The sequence below is a fragment of the Myotis brandtii genome, unplaced genomic scaffold (genome assembly GCF_000412655.1).
Source record: "Myotis brandtii unplaced genomic scaffold, ASM41265v1 scaffold30, whole genome shotgun sequence".
NCBI classification, from domain to species: domain Eukaryota; kingdom Metazoa; phylum Chordata; class Mammalia; order Chiroptera; family Vespertilionidae; genus Myotis; species Myotis brandtii.
In genome coordinates this window covers 3925357-3940904 of record NW_005361458.1, presented here as the reverse complement: position 1 = coordinate 3940904, position 15548 = coordinate 3925357, and the positions used below count along the sequence as shown (strand labels likewise).

Here is a 15548-nt window from a genome sequence, read left to right as displayed (position 1 = left end):
TAGGATAAAAATATCTGTTTTAACATTTCAGAAGGCATTTCCAATATTTTAAAAATAAAATTATTTCACTGCTGCAGAAGAGAACAGATATAAAATTCTCTGCTTTTGCATATGAGCTCTTAATAGAGAATAGAAAAAAAAAACACAATTTTTATATCCATTAAAATAAATATTTAATTTCTCATACTGGCAAAAATCCCCACAGAAATGAAACTTCAATTTTACTAATGGTTCACTACTATGTCATAAAATTTAGCTATTTAAGTCACAAAAAATAGGCTTCCTCTAAAATTATGTAATGAGATGGAATACATAAAGTGGCAACATTACTCTCATTTTTATTTTTTTTATTTTTTGTCCTACATGTTGAGCATACAGCTTTTTCCAAAAATGGACCAAAATTTATAGGGTGAAGTTTAAAAGTCAATCGTTTTAGGACTTACACATTGGTAACCGAAAGCACAACTGAATTTACCATGTTTACCCTATATAAGGACAATAAAATATTTTTATTGTAACAGCTGAAAATGTTGAAAAGTGATTATTAAGGAAGCCATAAATATAAAAAGCTGAAAAGTTGACCTCAGAAGAGTGGGGGAAAGGAAATTGTGATATGCATCATCATAAAACACGGAAATTGAAAATCTCAGCAGAAGAAATCCAAAAGCCTCCCCAACCCAGAACACTACCCCTCATTTCCTACGGCAAGGAGGGCTGCAAATCTGTCCCCATCACTGTCCGCAAACAAAAGAAACTCACTTCTCCAGCCAGACCATGTCACACAGAAGACGGAGCTACTGCAGAGGGACGCCTCCAATCCACTGGGGTGTAAAGTCAGGGCTGGGGCTTTTTGTCAGCTATTACCATAAAAGAATAAGAGGAAACAGTGACATTGCTACACAATAGAAAGGTCAAACAGCTTGCAGCCATTTCATGACCCAGACAAGTCAAGGTCAAAGGACTCAGGTAGCAACTTAGCCAGGGCATAAGTTACAGCACAAATGAATTGTTTTAACACATCAGCTTTGGTCAATTAAACCTAACAAGGCGAGTTGCATCACGTAGCAGGGTTCCTGACACCAAGGCCAGACGCTGAGACCGACCTCATAAAACAAGGCTTTTAACATAGCATAGCAAATTTAAGGTAATCCATCCAGAAACTGCAGATGTCAGAATAATAAAATACAAGTTGTCCTAAGCAGGAACATTTTTCACACTTTGGAATTCACTAATAGAGGGGTATAGACTTCATATTGACATCCTCGTGTTATTAACATAGACGTAAATGTAATCCCCTACGCACATGAATTACAGAATTCGCCCTCTTTCAAATAACTTTCTTAACATCTGGGCTCATGACTAGATTTGTGTTCTAAACTCTACCATTCCTGTTAACAGCAATTCATTTCTCCATGTATTTTTTTTTCCCAATGGGAGTTTTGAACAAGCGAGTTTTGAAAAAAAAAATTCAGCTTCATTCAACATCAGAATATATATTTATGTCACAATATTAACAGATGTTTGTTAAATGCTTTTGTGTGATTTTGTGGGCGAGCTATGTATTTTAAAATTCAACTGGATACTATTTATTGAATTTTCTATTTTGAAGCTAACCAGAATTTTAAAACTGCATATATTTGGGTTAAATAATCTTTTTACAAAGGCAATTCTGATTTTTTCTTTTTGCACTTACTTAAACAAATCCCATTTTCAACTGATTTGTGCTTCAGCAATAACTTACTACATGCTCTGAACTGACTTAAATTTCTGAAAATATACAACCTCCAGGCAACTCTCAGCTAGTAAAATTACTTCATCCATCACCCCATATTTTCAATTATATAGTCCTTATTCAGAGTTCTTTAATTTGTCTGTGATTCATCAATGCTGTCCTGTATAAACGATCATTATAAACAGAGAAAATATGTGTATCTAAGTGTTTTATTACAAACCATATATTTATGCACAAGAATAGTTTGCATTCCCATCTTAGAATATCACTTAATTTAAATTTCCAGGAAAAAAATTTTTTTGAGGGGGTACGTGTGGCCTTCAATTCAGCCTCAAGGTCTTTCCACCTCGTTGGTTAATTGGTAGCCATTTCTTCCAATTTTCTGAATAATATAACAACCAAAAAGCCCAACCATTCAAGTCCCATTAGCCTCACATCCTGTAATGCTCAGGCTAATACAAGCTAACCCCACAGACTCTCTCCTCACTACGCACACTTAGTTTTCACAAGTTCTCTGCAGTTTGAGGATCTGTTCTCTAGGCCAAATCCTCACAACTGAATTCAGTTAAATTAACCACATCACATAATTAGAGTTCAAGGGCCCAAGAATGTACTTTAACATGAGAAGACATACCACGCTGCCACAGAAGTGAGCGTGATTATGAGGAAGCTCCCCTCTTGCTATGCTTGGCACTGAGGCGTGCTGCTGTAATAACTCCAGTTTCCGATCGCATAACCACCAGTCCTTGAGATTTCTAAAAGTATTCCTCCTCCACAAGGATGGAGGGGGGGAAAGTTAGAAAACTTTGCTTTGAACCTTTTGCTGGCTAATCATTTGCTCTGCCGCAGCACAGACACTGAAAAATGCCTCAGTGTCCCGAGTTCGACTTGCATCAACCTCAAACTAGCAAATGCTGTTCTTTTTTACACACTGCAGAGGAACTTCCCCCCCCCCCCAAAGCTACTTTCAGAGCCAGGGATCTCCCTTGCCTTCACCCATAATTCACAGGCATTTAAGAATTTCCTATTTCCATGAGAATGTAATGCTATTTCCACCCTCTGCAAATCTTAAGCTTCACACAAAAGCAATCATTAGCCCTTTTATTATAAAGTTAGTTATCATGTAAGCCACTGGGATGACAGAAATGAAAACTTATCTCAACTTTAGGAATTCCAGAAGGTTCTGACGCAGCTACCCAATGGGTCCCTCCTTCTTTAGATGCTTAAATTATAACCAGTTGGCAGAGGTGGGAAGAGCCAGAGCCCTCTAAAAGAGTTCTTTAAGGAGCCCACTGGTCTAGGTTTTCCATCCACCGAGCATAGTGAAAGTCAGATATCTTGGGTTGTTGTTTCAAATTGTGGTGCCAACTTTAAAAGGAAAAAGTTCATGGAGGATTAATACTTTGATTTCCTTTTGGCAGTTTCCTCTCAAATTCAGGGAAAAACAAGTAAATTAAAAAATCCTACCAAATCTATATTACATTTATCTGTAGACATACTTCCAAGGTACCACAACCACTTTAGAAACTTTAAAGAACTAAAGCAGGGGCAATAAGTGGGCTCCCTGGATGGCTCCTGCCCAGCTCCAAGTCTCCAGGCACCTACTGCACTGTTCGAGGGAGGAGTTGGGGGAGGGGGGCACCTTTTGGAAGCCCAACCATCATCCCCTGTCACAGCAATTCACATTTCCCCCAAATTACCACTATTCCTGAATAACGGACATCATTTCAGTTCTTTTACCTATGGAGTTCTTTTGCCACACAGGAGGCAAAGTGTACAACATTTGCAAATCCAAATCTATTATCTAGATGAATATTTTTTATCTCAAAATATGTAGGGCTGTGTGTATGGAGGGACAGTACAAGTGTGGAGGGGTGCCTAACACGGTCACTGGGATATTTACCAACCTTTGCTGCCTCTAGAAAGTGGGTTATTATAGTTTTTAAATATCCAAGAATCATAATTAATAGTACAAATGAGCCTACCTCTTTCTCTCTTCTCTCTCCCTCTCTCTCTCCTCTCTCTCCCCCTCTCTCTCTCCTCTCTCTCTCTCTCTCTCTCTCTCTCTTCCCTTTGAAAAGTGAGATCATATTAAGAGCAATGCAAGAGCTTAGTTTGCCATATCAGAACACAGATGCCAAGCCTCCCCAGCTGGCATGTGGGGCCTCGGAGTTTAACCCTTGAGTTGTCTGGCCATACCGTCTCATGGCAGGGACATCATGGCACAGAGAGCAAACTGCTGGCCCCTCAGACCGTGTTTTCTTCTTATCAGTGAGAAAATTGCTAAGTATCTTATCTTACAATATATGTTCCCACAAAGGTCTCATTAAGCCTAGGCATCAGACATGCCAACAAGAGCCCTTCTTTATCTGGTGAACTGTGTGCGAGCCAGAATGCAAACAAATGAGCACTAGAGTTCAGGAGTTCAGTCAAGGACAGGATGCGGGTAGGAAAACTTAGCAGTGTTCCCCTTAATCAAGCGTGCTTACAGACTGTATGCTCTCTAGCCTTTCACAGGGCCAGCACACCCCAGATCATCCTCATTTTAACACACTGTGAAAGCTTCCAGTTCCCCATGATGGGAAATACCTGCAAACCGAAGTGGAATTTATTAAAATGTTAAAGTCCGCTGTCAACTCGCAAACAATTATCTACTTAAGCTTTTCATAAAGAAATAATTGTTGCCCCCAAAGGATTCCAGAAGTCAGGGACTGAAGGAGGAAAATAATTCCTAGCATTCACTTCCTTGCTGATGGTATGTGACAACCAGGAAGGGTTCCGTTTCAAAAACAAGCAGGATTACAACCTCCCCTGTAAACAAGTCGTAGTTTTCAAAACTTCAACGTGTACTTTAATGAACATTTAACCATCAAACAACAGCAGTTGCCCTCTAACTGTGGATCGCAGTTTTCAGGGGGCCACGAGGCTAAAGGAAATGCCCCTGGGCCGGGAGCCATGAGGTTCCTGAACTCTCGCCAGCCTCCAAAACATGTTTAATACGAGGGCAAAGTACAGTCCAAAAATCAGTTAGGCTGACTTCCTTCGAACTCTAATCTGTTAAACTCATGACAACAGTGACTACCTCTTGAGCTCTCTAAAGGTCTCCGTGTGTTGCGACCTCTCTTTCCTCAGAACTCTGCACTGCCTCTGAGAAAGCCCAGTCCCCACTTCCTCACCCCACCCGGCTTTCTTTCCCCTTCAGGCAGGGCCCAGCCTGGCAACGCAAGGCCTCCCATAGGCCAGACTTCCTTCTGTGCAGAGCTTTGGGTAGAACTGCTAATCCTTCTGATTAATTAACCAGAGAATGGCGGTTGACTAGAAAGCAATATTAATGCTAACTGTCTAGGAAACTTCAACCAAAATTATTTCAGCCTTTTGGTTGGCTTTCCCGGTGTGCAGAACTGTGCACAGAGAATTTGGCCAGGTTTTGATGCAGCACTGAAACATTCAGGGATGCCGGATTTATATCAGACCTTAAAAACACAGGTTTCCTCCTCAAGGTTTATTCATATACATATTTTTTTTAATCATTTACACTAACTGGAAAGAAAAGTGAGGTCCTCTCAACATGTTGGTATACATTTTGGGAGTGTGGGAGTGGAGGGTACGTAGTGATGTGACTGAAAGAAATAGTCAGTCCTAATGAACACACCGCGCATCGCTCCATTTGGCTGGTCCTCCACACCCTCCTCCTAGCACAGCCCGAATCCTATAGGAAGCACACGTGTGTCTCTGGAAGGTGTGCTGTGCGAGGCTTGCCTGCTTTTTGTGTGTTGTTTTGCTTTGCTTTGCTTTCATACACGCAATAACAAAGACAATATGGGGAAGAGGTACCACCTGCCCAGGAATCATTGGACATCTTTAATATCTTTGGGAAAATGGAGGCCCCTTTAGAGCTTTCTTTCTTTTTTTTCTTCTTTTTTTTTTTTTGCCTTTAATCTGTCCCAATCTTAAAAAATAAAAAAAAAACCCTAAAAGTAAAAAAAGAAAGAAAGGGTTTTACATTAGCTAAGGTTTGCTGCAGCAAACAAGCAAGCAGCTTTCATTCAGGGATTGTCAGAAACTTTCCAGTGTGCCCACTGCAATGCGGATGCCAACCAACGAATCAAAGGCATTCAGCAACTAGACAAAGAGGGTCTGATGCCAACCTCGGTGCCACTGGCAACCATTATTGGCATCAAGCACACTGTCTGCCTTTTTTTTTCCCCTCGCCTGGCACTTCACAAACAAAATGGCGGTTCTTGTAGCAACGAAACAGCCGAAGCGCAGCCCTCTGCATCAATAACGTCCAGTGATTTTATGGATTTAAACGCAGTTACTCCCAAATGATGTGTATATTTTAGGTAAAGTGGGAGGGGTTACATAATGTTATAAATGACTCTACTGAACATGACCCTTTGCTAATGTAGAGAAATAGAAAAAATGGGCTAAATTGCGGCCAACCAGTCTATATGCACAGAAGAAGCTGAATAACAAAGAGGTTGAGCTTTAAGGAAAATACTGCCTTGCGGCCATGTGATGCAAAAGTCTAATGAACTATATATCAAAAATGATTTCGAAATGCATAAATTTTCCCCAAAACCATATCAGATGCAGATGTAGCACTATAGCTTGTGTCAAAGCTATAGTAACTCTTTCCACATTTCAAAAAAAAAAAAAAAAAGATGAGGCTTCTGGGCATGAAAAAAAAAGTGTGTGTGGGTTGAACCAAAAGGGAAAGAGGGAAAAAGAAAAGCATAGGAAGTTGGTCAACAATGGAACTTTATTATATGTTGGTCTTTATTTCATCCTGGAGAAGAGATGCAGTTTATGATCTTGTATAAATAACCAAGAGGACTATTGACATTTCTAGATCTGGAAATTGTCAATATATTGTAACATCACTCCACACTGCAATGCGGATGCCAACTAACAAATCACAGGCATCCTGAGCTAAACAAAGAGGGGCTGATGCCAATCCTGGTGCCAGTGGCAACCATCTTTGGCATTCTCCCTGTTCTCTCTCTCGTTTTCCTCCCAGTCGTTTAGAAGTGAGGCAAGAAAGAAAAAAAGGGGGAAAGGTAATTTTGTTGCTCATTCTATGGCAAACATCACATTTTTCTTTTCTGATTTTTCTTTCATGTTTTTCTTTGTACTTCTTTACCTGATATATAAAACAGACTTAAGTGGGTTTTCTTGTACTTAGAGGAGAAATAAAAGGTCACTGTGGAAAACAGGCAGCCCTCACTGACTGCAGACTTATCTTTTAAGATGCCTTCATTAATCAACTGCAAAACGACATCATTAAGCTATATTGGCCCAAAAAAAGTTTTGAAAAAGGGAAAACACAAAAGCATCCTGATGTAATTTTTTTTCAAAGAAAGAGCCAACAGATGTTAAGAAGAGATGATGTACTGGCAGGTAGGGGAGGATACAAATTAGATGCACAGGGTAAAATAATGAAAGGTTTTTATGATGAAGCCTCGAAACAACAGCAAAATCAATGTTGGATCTGAAAATGTGGTCTCCAAGAGTTGCTTCAAACTTTATGATTCTCATGACTGATGGTGCAATGCAGAAAGCATTTTATGCGTTTTTCTTTCTTTCTTCAATCTATCTTCACAAATCTAAGGGATATGTTCTTTATTGTCAGTTCATCAACCCAGAGAATTGGCTGCCTGCCCTGGGAGTGGATGTACATACGTGCACACCTCACAGACTAGTCTTCAAGCAAGTTAAAATGTGAGCAGCAGTCAAATGCTTGCAAATCGTCCCTACACTGCACTAAAAAGTTACATGACCCACTTTTTAAAAACTTTACTCCTAGCCTTGACTTTCACAACACAGTTACAATATATTTACAGTCAATCCAGCACATATATACAACCCACCTTAAAATGTCACCTCCTAGACAGCTGCCAATCAAATTAAGTGTCATGTGCTAATGACCTTTTATTTTAGGACACATAGGGTGAAAATATATATTGTCCCCAAACCATCATTACTTGGACTTTAATTCTTCAATGCATAGAAATCATAAATGTAATGTTTCTTTTTTTTAAAAGGCAGGAGTATTTCCCAATGTATGATGTCCAGCACCATTATTTAAAATCAAACTAAAAAAAAAATGTTAAATGACATTTAAGCATATCTCTAAAATTGTATCAAGGAAAGATAAAGACAAAAAGCACATAGTAAGTTACCTAGATTTATGAGTCGGAGTAATTTTGATGTTTTATCTTCTGGATGATACTAAAGTTCATACCACTGTATTAAATCCCACATTTATTTGACAAACATCAGATAACCGTCTGCCACCTGACTATCTATAGGCCATTTTCCCTACCGCCAGGCCAAGTTAGGAAATAACCCACCATGTGTAGCAGATCAAACTTCTGCCCACTTTTGGTATGCTGTTTTTTAAAATAATGTTTTACTATGGACTGTTACTAATACCAGGCCATCTATATCCTGACACATTGATTTGAAGAAAAGCAATTCTCACCTACTTAAGGAAAATATGTGAAGAAAAATAAAAATAGTAAGGAAACATATTTCATCGACTCAAAAAACACTCAGCAAAAATATCACCTATTTTTTAATTATTGAGGCAATATTTATATCACTCTCTTTATCAAAATTTTTTTTAAAAAAATAGGTATGGGATGTGGTTTCTGCATTCTTTTTTAGATTTATTTTAAACCAGTGTAACTGGTCCACTTTCTTTTTTTGTTCTATCAGAAGAGCTGCAACTTTTCTCCTCGGTAAGTTTTATAAATTTACATTTAAGTAAACTAACAATATTAAGTGTTCCAAAGTCACTCTGGAAAAATATTATGACAAATTATTTAAACAACAATAGTCCACTTAACCTACCGAGAATATCATACAATCAAAAGTAGGTACTGACAGAAACATTTAAATGAAGTAAGTCTAGGTCTGCCATAAAATATACTCTCTGACATTGGCTAGCTGAGCATTTTGTAATAGGAAATGTTAATTCTATTTTCAGTGCAATAGCACTAGATTCGTGCACGAGGTTCACTCACCTCCCTCATTAGTTCTGAGGATAATACAAAGATTTTTAAAGTGCGCTTCAACTATTCCTAAATAAAGTTACATTTTCACATTGAGAAAAGATGGTGCAAGGAATGTAGCCTGAAGACAAAACGGCAAAGTGTAATAAACCGAATTTTTTCAGGCTATTCTGTGCCTTTGAAAAAAAGGTAGATTATTTCAAAGACATTTGCAAACGTCTCTCTTTGGGGTCTTTCTTTAAATACCCACGCCTATCCAGGTATGAAAGCGCCACGTCTATTTCCGGGGCTGGCACGCGGCAGTGGGCACCTGAGTGGAAGACAGCAGCCACTCTACCCGGAGGGGGTGAGGGGGGAGATCTAGGGGCCTCCAGGACCATTCAACCCGAGCCAGACATCCCGGACGGGGGACTTGTGGGCAGTGTTTGCGGTGCGAGAAGAAAGAACAATCTGCTCCTACCTTGCTCCTGCACGTAGTAGGCCAAAAACAAATCAAGCTCCTTAACTGACACTGTGATATGATGTGGCTGGACACAAAGTGCTGGGTTTGTGCAATGAGGGGATTTCATGAGCCGCTCTCCATCGGTACTTTCCAAGGGGATGCCTTTGAACAGGATCACCATGACTAGATCCAGACGCCAGACTTTGTCTGCCTGTCGCAGGCAGTCGATTCTCCTAATCTTACCCTTCTGGTCGGGATTGGATAAGACACAGCACGGGTGCTTCTTGCCAGTCACGGTGAGCACAAAGTCCTCTCGGTACTCCTGGCGGATATCTTTGCGCAGTTTGGCCAGGAGCCTGGACGCCCACTTCTGTTTGATTTCAGGCTTTTCACTGAGCAGCTCATCTTTGACTGCTCTTTCTTCATCCTTTGACATTCGCTTCTCGTGCTTTTTAAAGTACTTGCGTTTCCGAGCCTGCAGGTTGAACCAAGTGTAGGCGATTGCACGGACATGCGGAAGAAGGGCCTCAATGAATGGGTGAAATTCATCCTGCGGGAGACAAGGAAAGAGAAAACATACATGGTCAGTTTCGCTTTAAAGGCTCAAATTAAGTAAAATAAAATAATAAAGTAAAATAAAATAAGACCACAATGCATTCCCAATTCAGCACAAAAAGTTACACGTAAAAAATAATATTATTTCCTTATTTAAAATGACCAAAACAGTAGAACGAGCAGAAAATCAAGTATGTCAAGCTGCCCCTTTTCCACCAAAATGCACAGGTTGATTCTCCCTCCTAAAAATAAAATAAGGTTTACATTTGTATTTTCACTCCGGCCCCATCCCCCTCATTCCCACCAGGCATCCTGCATTCTGTAAAACGTAAGCAACCAAGGTGCTTGGCACATAATTTAATATTTAAATATTGGATTGACCAACTAACACTACGCAGTACCATTTTACAGAGAACACAGTGAGATTTTTTTTTAACCGGAGCAGAGCTGCTCAGAAGGCAGGAGCCATGCCACAGTTCATTTCTCTCCTCTGTGGCACAGAAACACAAAGCATATAGATGCTCAGTGTAATGCCACACAGTTCCCGCTTTTGGAGCATGCTCTCAGCAAGAGGCTGCTGGTGGCACAAAGAGCATGCGCCATTAAACTTGATCCATTTTCTTATCAAACGTCCAACATTCCAACACTGAAACAGCACCATTCCAAGAGTGGTAACTAGAGAAACCGGTATACAGTGAGGGAAAGTGGGCAAAGGACGCAGCCTGTGTATCAGTGTCCTGAACAGAGGTTTCCATACTTTGAGCAATGCATTCACTCCCTCCACCACCAGGAGCCCCCACCACACACACACACACACACACACACACACACACACACACATACACACACACACACACATACACGCGCACACACACACACACACGCACATACACGCACACACACACGCAACACTCTCCTGCTCTCTCGCAGACACTCTTGCATTTTTTAAAGAAAAGTTTGTAAAGCTGAAAACGCAAATTACACACATGTTCTTGCGGCAGCTTTTTCTCTAGAATCTGAAGCCCCACAGCCTCAGTTAATTTGTTAACTGATCACATGAGTACAGCAATTATTCTAAACGCCTTTAAAAAAAATCAATCTGAGGTGAACAATGAAAAATGGCAACTTGGCACCAACTTTACATTCTTTGTGTCTCTGCATGTAGTGGCAGGGTGACACCGGGATTGCACGGCTGGTCACTCACTGCTTTTGTGGAATCAATATGATCCATTTGCTACGCTCACGAGCTCTCGGGCAGGACGGTGGGTGCACCTATCATGTGCTTGCAAGTCTGCGCGAGTGCGTACGGATGGTTTAGTAGCCTATCCTCTGAATTAAGTGGTTTTACCTTAGGCTCCTGCACTTTTCTCCCTGCCTGTTTCACCTAAGCCTTTTTCAAGGAAGGGAGGCACAAGGAGTGGAAGATAATCTTTACCTACAAATATTTCAAGTTGCTTTCCAAAGCAGTCCGTGTTTCCTTATTTCCTGCCGTAGGTAAAACCTGTCTCATGAGCTCAGAAAAAGCCCTTCACATCTTGTGCACGCATACTGCACACGTGCAATAAGCTAAGATGTGAAGCAAGCAAGAACTTCCACCGCGGCCACTTTTCTGGTCACGTTAACTGTATTGTCACTCCAGCCAGTCACGAAATAACTTTCTCTGACTGATCATCTCCCAAGTTAGAATGTATACACTAGTGATGGTCACCCTGGACTATGTGGAATCAATTCTATTTAACCAGCAGACTGATGAATTCCTTTAGGTAAAGATGATAAAAGTACAACTAATGGCACTCTAACAAAGAAGGTGTCCCCAAAACCCCATGTAGTTAGGAATCCATTTTTTATGATGAGACGCAAAGTTTCAATGCTAAAGACTGCGGCACGTTAGCCGTTTGCAGTTCAGAAAAGGAAGAGGTGCATGTCCCATCCAATCAAGAACGCAGTTATCAAGGGTTTTAACATATTGTCATAAAACGCTCCTACAGCAGGATACATATAAATCAAAATTTTATAACACTACAGAATACAGATGATTATATCACAGCATGAGGCATAACCAAATGCCATGGAGGAAATCATTAAACCGATCAGTAGTTTCCAGCAGAGATTCGAACAATTCAGTTACTATGCGAGCACATTAAACTAGGCCATGGAAAGAGTTAAACCACAATCTGTTCTTTGTGTGGGAAGGCAGCCCTGCTCACAGCAACCATAGCCCATGATAAGACCTCCCTATCTCCATACCCTTTCTGATGCCATGCTTCAGCTTTCACTGCAACTACAAAAAGTTTGTTTATCCCCCTTCGAAACATATGCAAAAGGAAACCCTGCTCAAGGAAATGTGGGCTTAAACATGCTCTGGGAATTCACTTCCTATACATATAACCTGACTTTTAAACTATGATTTATTGATATGACTAAAAAACGTACATCTATACAGTCATAAACTAAAAACTTGAGAATTGTAAAGAGTACATGGAGGGCAGCTTTGTGTCACTCATTTTACCCTTTTCATGCTTTTAAAAATACAGAATTATTTTAACAGATATTAAGCAATGCGGGAACTCTTAAGTACTTGCATCCTTAAGTACTATGTTCAGTGACATTTCGTTTTTCTTATAAAGACATCAAACATATTTTCGATTACATTTGTTTGCGTTTCAAATCATCTATCAGGTAACAAATCTCAAAATTTTAATAAATTATTTTAAACAATCCAACTGCAAGTTGAGGGTTGAGTTTGGAATGTCTCAGTAAATGCACACAAAACAATCTTTTATGAAGTTGCCTTGAGTTTGTCACCGATGCTGCTAAGTAATGTTTTAAAAAAATTGTTTTTATTATTGTTAAGTAGGAGTAGCAAACTTTCACAGTCCACAAAATTGCCCTAATATATTTCAGGGCTCTACTATTATGAGGATTCCATTCAAGTGAAGCACTTACTGATAAAACATGTCCTCAAAAAATGATGCTAAGTAGAGGTTTGCTATGTCACATATATTTCTGTATTAGCGTGCCTAAAATGTCATCTCCTAAGTGCGATTGTTTTCTAATGCTAAGTTGCAATATACTTTTCATAATTTTGAGTGGCATTAATATGAAGCACAGTAACTGTCTTCATCCAAAAAAAAGGTGATTAAGGTATTCAAATGTCCTAATTAATAGATTATCACAATAACACTTTAAACAATTATGAAAATTATTTTTTAAAGCAAGGCATCAAAGTGATCTAAGATCTAATGGCTCTATATTATCACCTTGCTCTTCCAGAATTTTTATTAAAATACACTGAGATTCAATAATGCTCTTTTAAAACTTCTTTTAGTTTAACTAAATTGATAAAATAAATAACAAGTTACAAGTTTCAAATATAAAAGCAAACAGTCCTAATTCCACTAAAAATATTGATTTTTCTTCACAGCAACAATGGTTTCCATGGAAAGAATGGAAAATTAGACCAATATAGTTGGTAATGAATAAATACTAGATGTTCTTGGAGTATTGCTATTTCACGATAAACCATTTAAAAATGTAACTACAGAACTTGAAAGACAATGAAAAAAAATCAATGCAAACATGCCAAGTGAAAGTTATATTATTAAGGATTTTACAGTAATTTTAGAAAAAGCAAATACTATCTTATATATGATGGTTCTTAATTATCCTTTTATATCTGATTCACAGTGATGTATATATACTGATTTATAAATACTGATTTATAGATTCACTGATACTTTTGCATAACATTCTGCTACATATCAACTTTAACTGTAGCTCTTTTTGAATTAAAATCCTTTCTAAAAATCTCGACATTTCAACAATTGAAACTTTATAAAGTTTTCAACCAATTGAGAATATTTCTCTATTTTGTATTTTAAAATCCAAAAAAAAAGTGTTTTGCTACAGTTGTAAGGCTCTTCCAATACAAAACCAAATTATTGATCTGATGTAGAAGCAACATAATTAAGGTGCCCTTACATTTACAACACCTTACCTTACCTATAAAGTCACATAGAGAGTATTAGTTAAGTGAGAATTCTAAAGCTAAAATACCTGCTCTTGCATAGACTTTAAATCCCAAAATAGTTTTAATACATCATCATAGATTTACATTATTAAACAGTAGATAATATTAGTCACCATGAATTAGTGTTCGTGAGTATGTATTCTTGACTACTACTGTGATAGCAGAATGATGATGCAGTATATGCTTCGAATAGTCCATATGTCTAGAAGCTGCAATTTTATTTTTAACTTACACAAATTAAGGTAAAGGTAGTGAGTTTTCAATGCATGTTTAGAGGAAAGAAAAAATGCAGTGTATGTAAATCACTAGCAATGTTTCTAAAAAGCCAATGCTGGAAACATAAATTAAAACAGAAAAGCAATCGTGTACAGGTGAGAGTAAGTGAGTCAGTACTTTGCAAGTGTAAAGCTCATCTCAATTTGTTTTATTTGAATAATGCTTCAATAATGTAAAAATAATATCAAATGGCCACAGTTTACCAGAAAGAGAAAAAAAATTCCTGATGATGGGTAATATGCAACGTCACTTTTACAACTAAAGGAAATTCGTTTTACCTGACACAGTTCAATCATCGTATTTATTGGTCATTATTCTTAGCTTTTAAAGGACAAATAGCTCAGCAACTCATTTTTCCAGTTTTGTTAAATTAAAGTGCACGTTTACTTGCTGAAAATAGCCATATCTAAGTTAATCATACTCAGATGCCAAACAAAATATAAACAATAAAAAATGTGTCAGCCAAAAAGCTACAGGACTGTATCCAATCACTGAATAAGCCTTATCATTGTTTTCATCTTCATTCACAATTTATGAATGCCTCAGTCCTTTTGAATCACAATGGCTTCTAATTGTCATACAATTGAAATCTTAATCATTTGTCCCTTATAAAAATGCATCATCGTGATATTGGAATATTTTTAAATTGCAACACACCTAAGAGGAGGTGACACTTCTTTAACTGTTTAGTCTTTATGCCAATGTCAAAGAAAATGGTTATCGATGACCAATCATGCTACATCCTCCTAAAAGCTAAAGTAAACTGTCCCACACCTCCAGAGGTTTAAAATACTGCTTCAACTAACAACTCAGAGCTAAGATACTTAGTGAGTTCCTTAGCTGGTTAGTTAGCTGGGCAGCGATGAAAACCACCCCCAGGTAAGTCTGTTCGGTCTGGTCACTTTTCCAATGGACCGTCTGGTTTAAAATTATACAATTTCTGCTCTTTCAAAAAGTATAAAGCCAGGATTTTATTTCATAACATTGTTCCTAAAGTCTTGGGACAATTTTCAACGTGCATATTTTTTTAAAAAAAAATGACTTCACTTTTTCCAGCATTACATTCTGCCATAGGAGCTACGCCTGAAGATCGTCAAATGAACAGGTCTACACAAAATGAACGTGTTGTAAAAGTCCTTAACTTTCATCACGACCAGCTAACTGGTGTTAAGGTAAAGGCTACCTTTGTGGTGGGGTCACTGTTAACCGCCAAGTGCAGATCACGAAGAACCGGAGTTTCAGATCCCCAAATTAAGCAAAGGAATGGATCCCCCGACCACAACCTCCGCCTGGCTTCGTCGCCGGGCCAAAGCCCCGCAGCGAAGTCCAAAGGTACCCACGAGGACTCCTGCACGAGTCCCTTCGTCCAAGTTCACTGGTGGCTGATCAGGGCTTACTCCCTCCTAAAGCCCCTCTAAAGCCGAGGCTGCCCCAGTGCGCGCGAGCAAGAACCGGAGGGGTGGCGGGCACCTCGAGCAGAGGCGCCGCAGCGCAGCC

The 15548-nt window shown here is 39.0% G+C and overlaps 1 protein-coding gene across 7 annotated transcripts in view; it reads right to left on the bottom strand.

Moving 5' to 3' along the window:
* The window catches only part of NFIB (nuclear factor I/B), a 228322-nt gene that overhangs the window by 212223 nt on the left and 551 nt on the right, over positions 1-15548 (bottom strand). For 6 of the 7 annotated variants that reach the window (XM_005869611.2, XM_005869605.2, XM_005869609.2 and 3 more), the window contains exon 2: positions 9209-9740. In XM_005869611.2, coding sequence (XP_005869673.1) covers positions 9209-9740 — 532 coding nt within the window. The remainder of the gene's footprint in view (positions 1-9208; positions 9741-15548) is intronic. The other variant, XM_014542379.1, reaches the window with a different exon arrangement.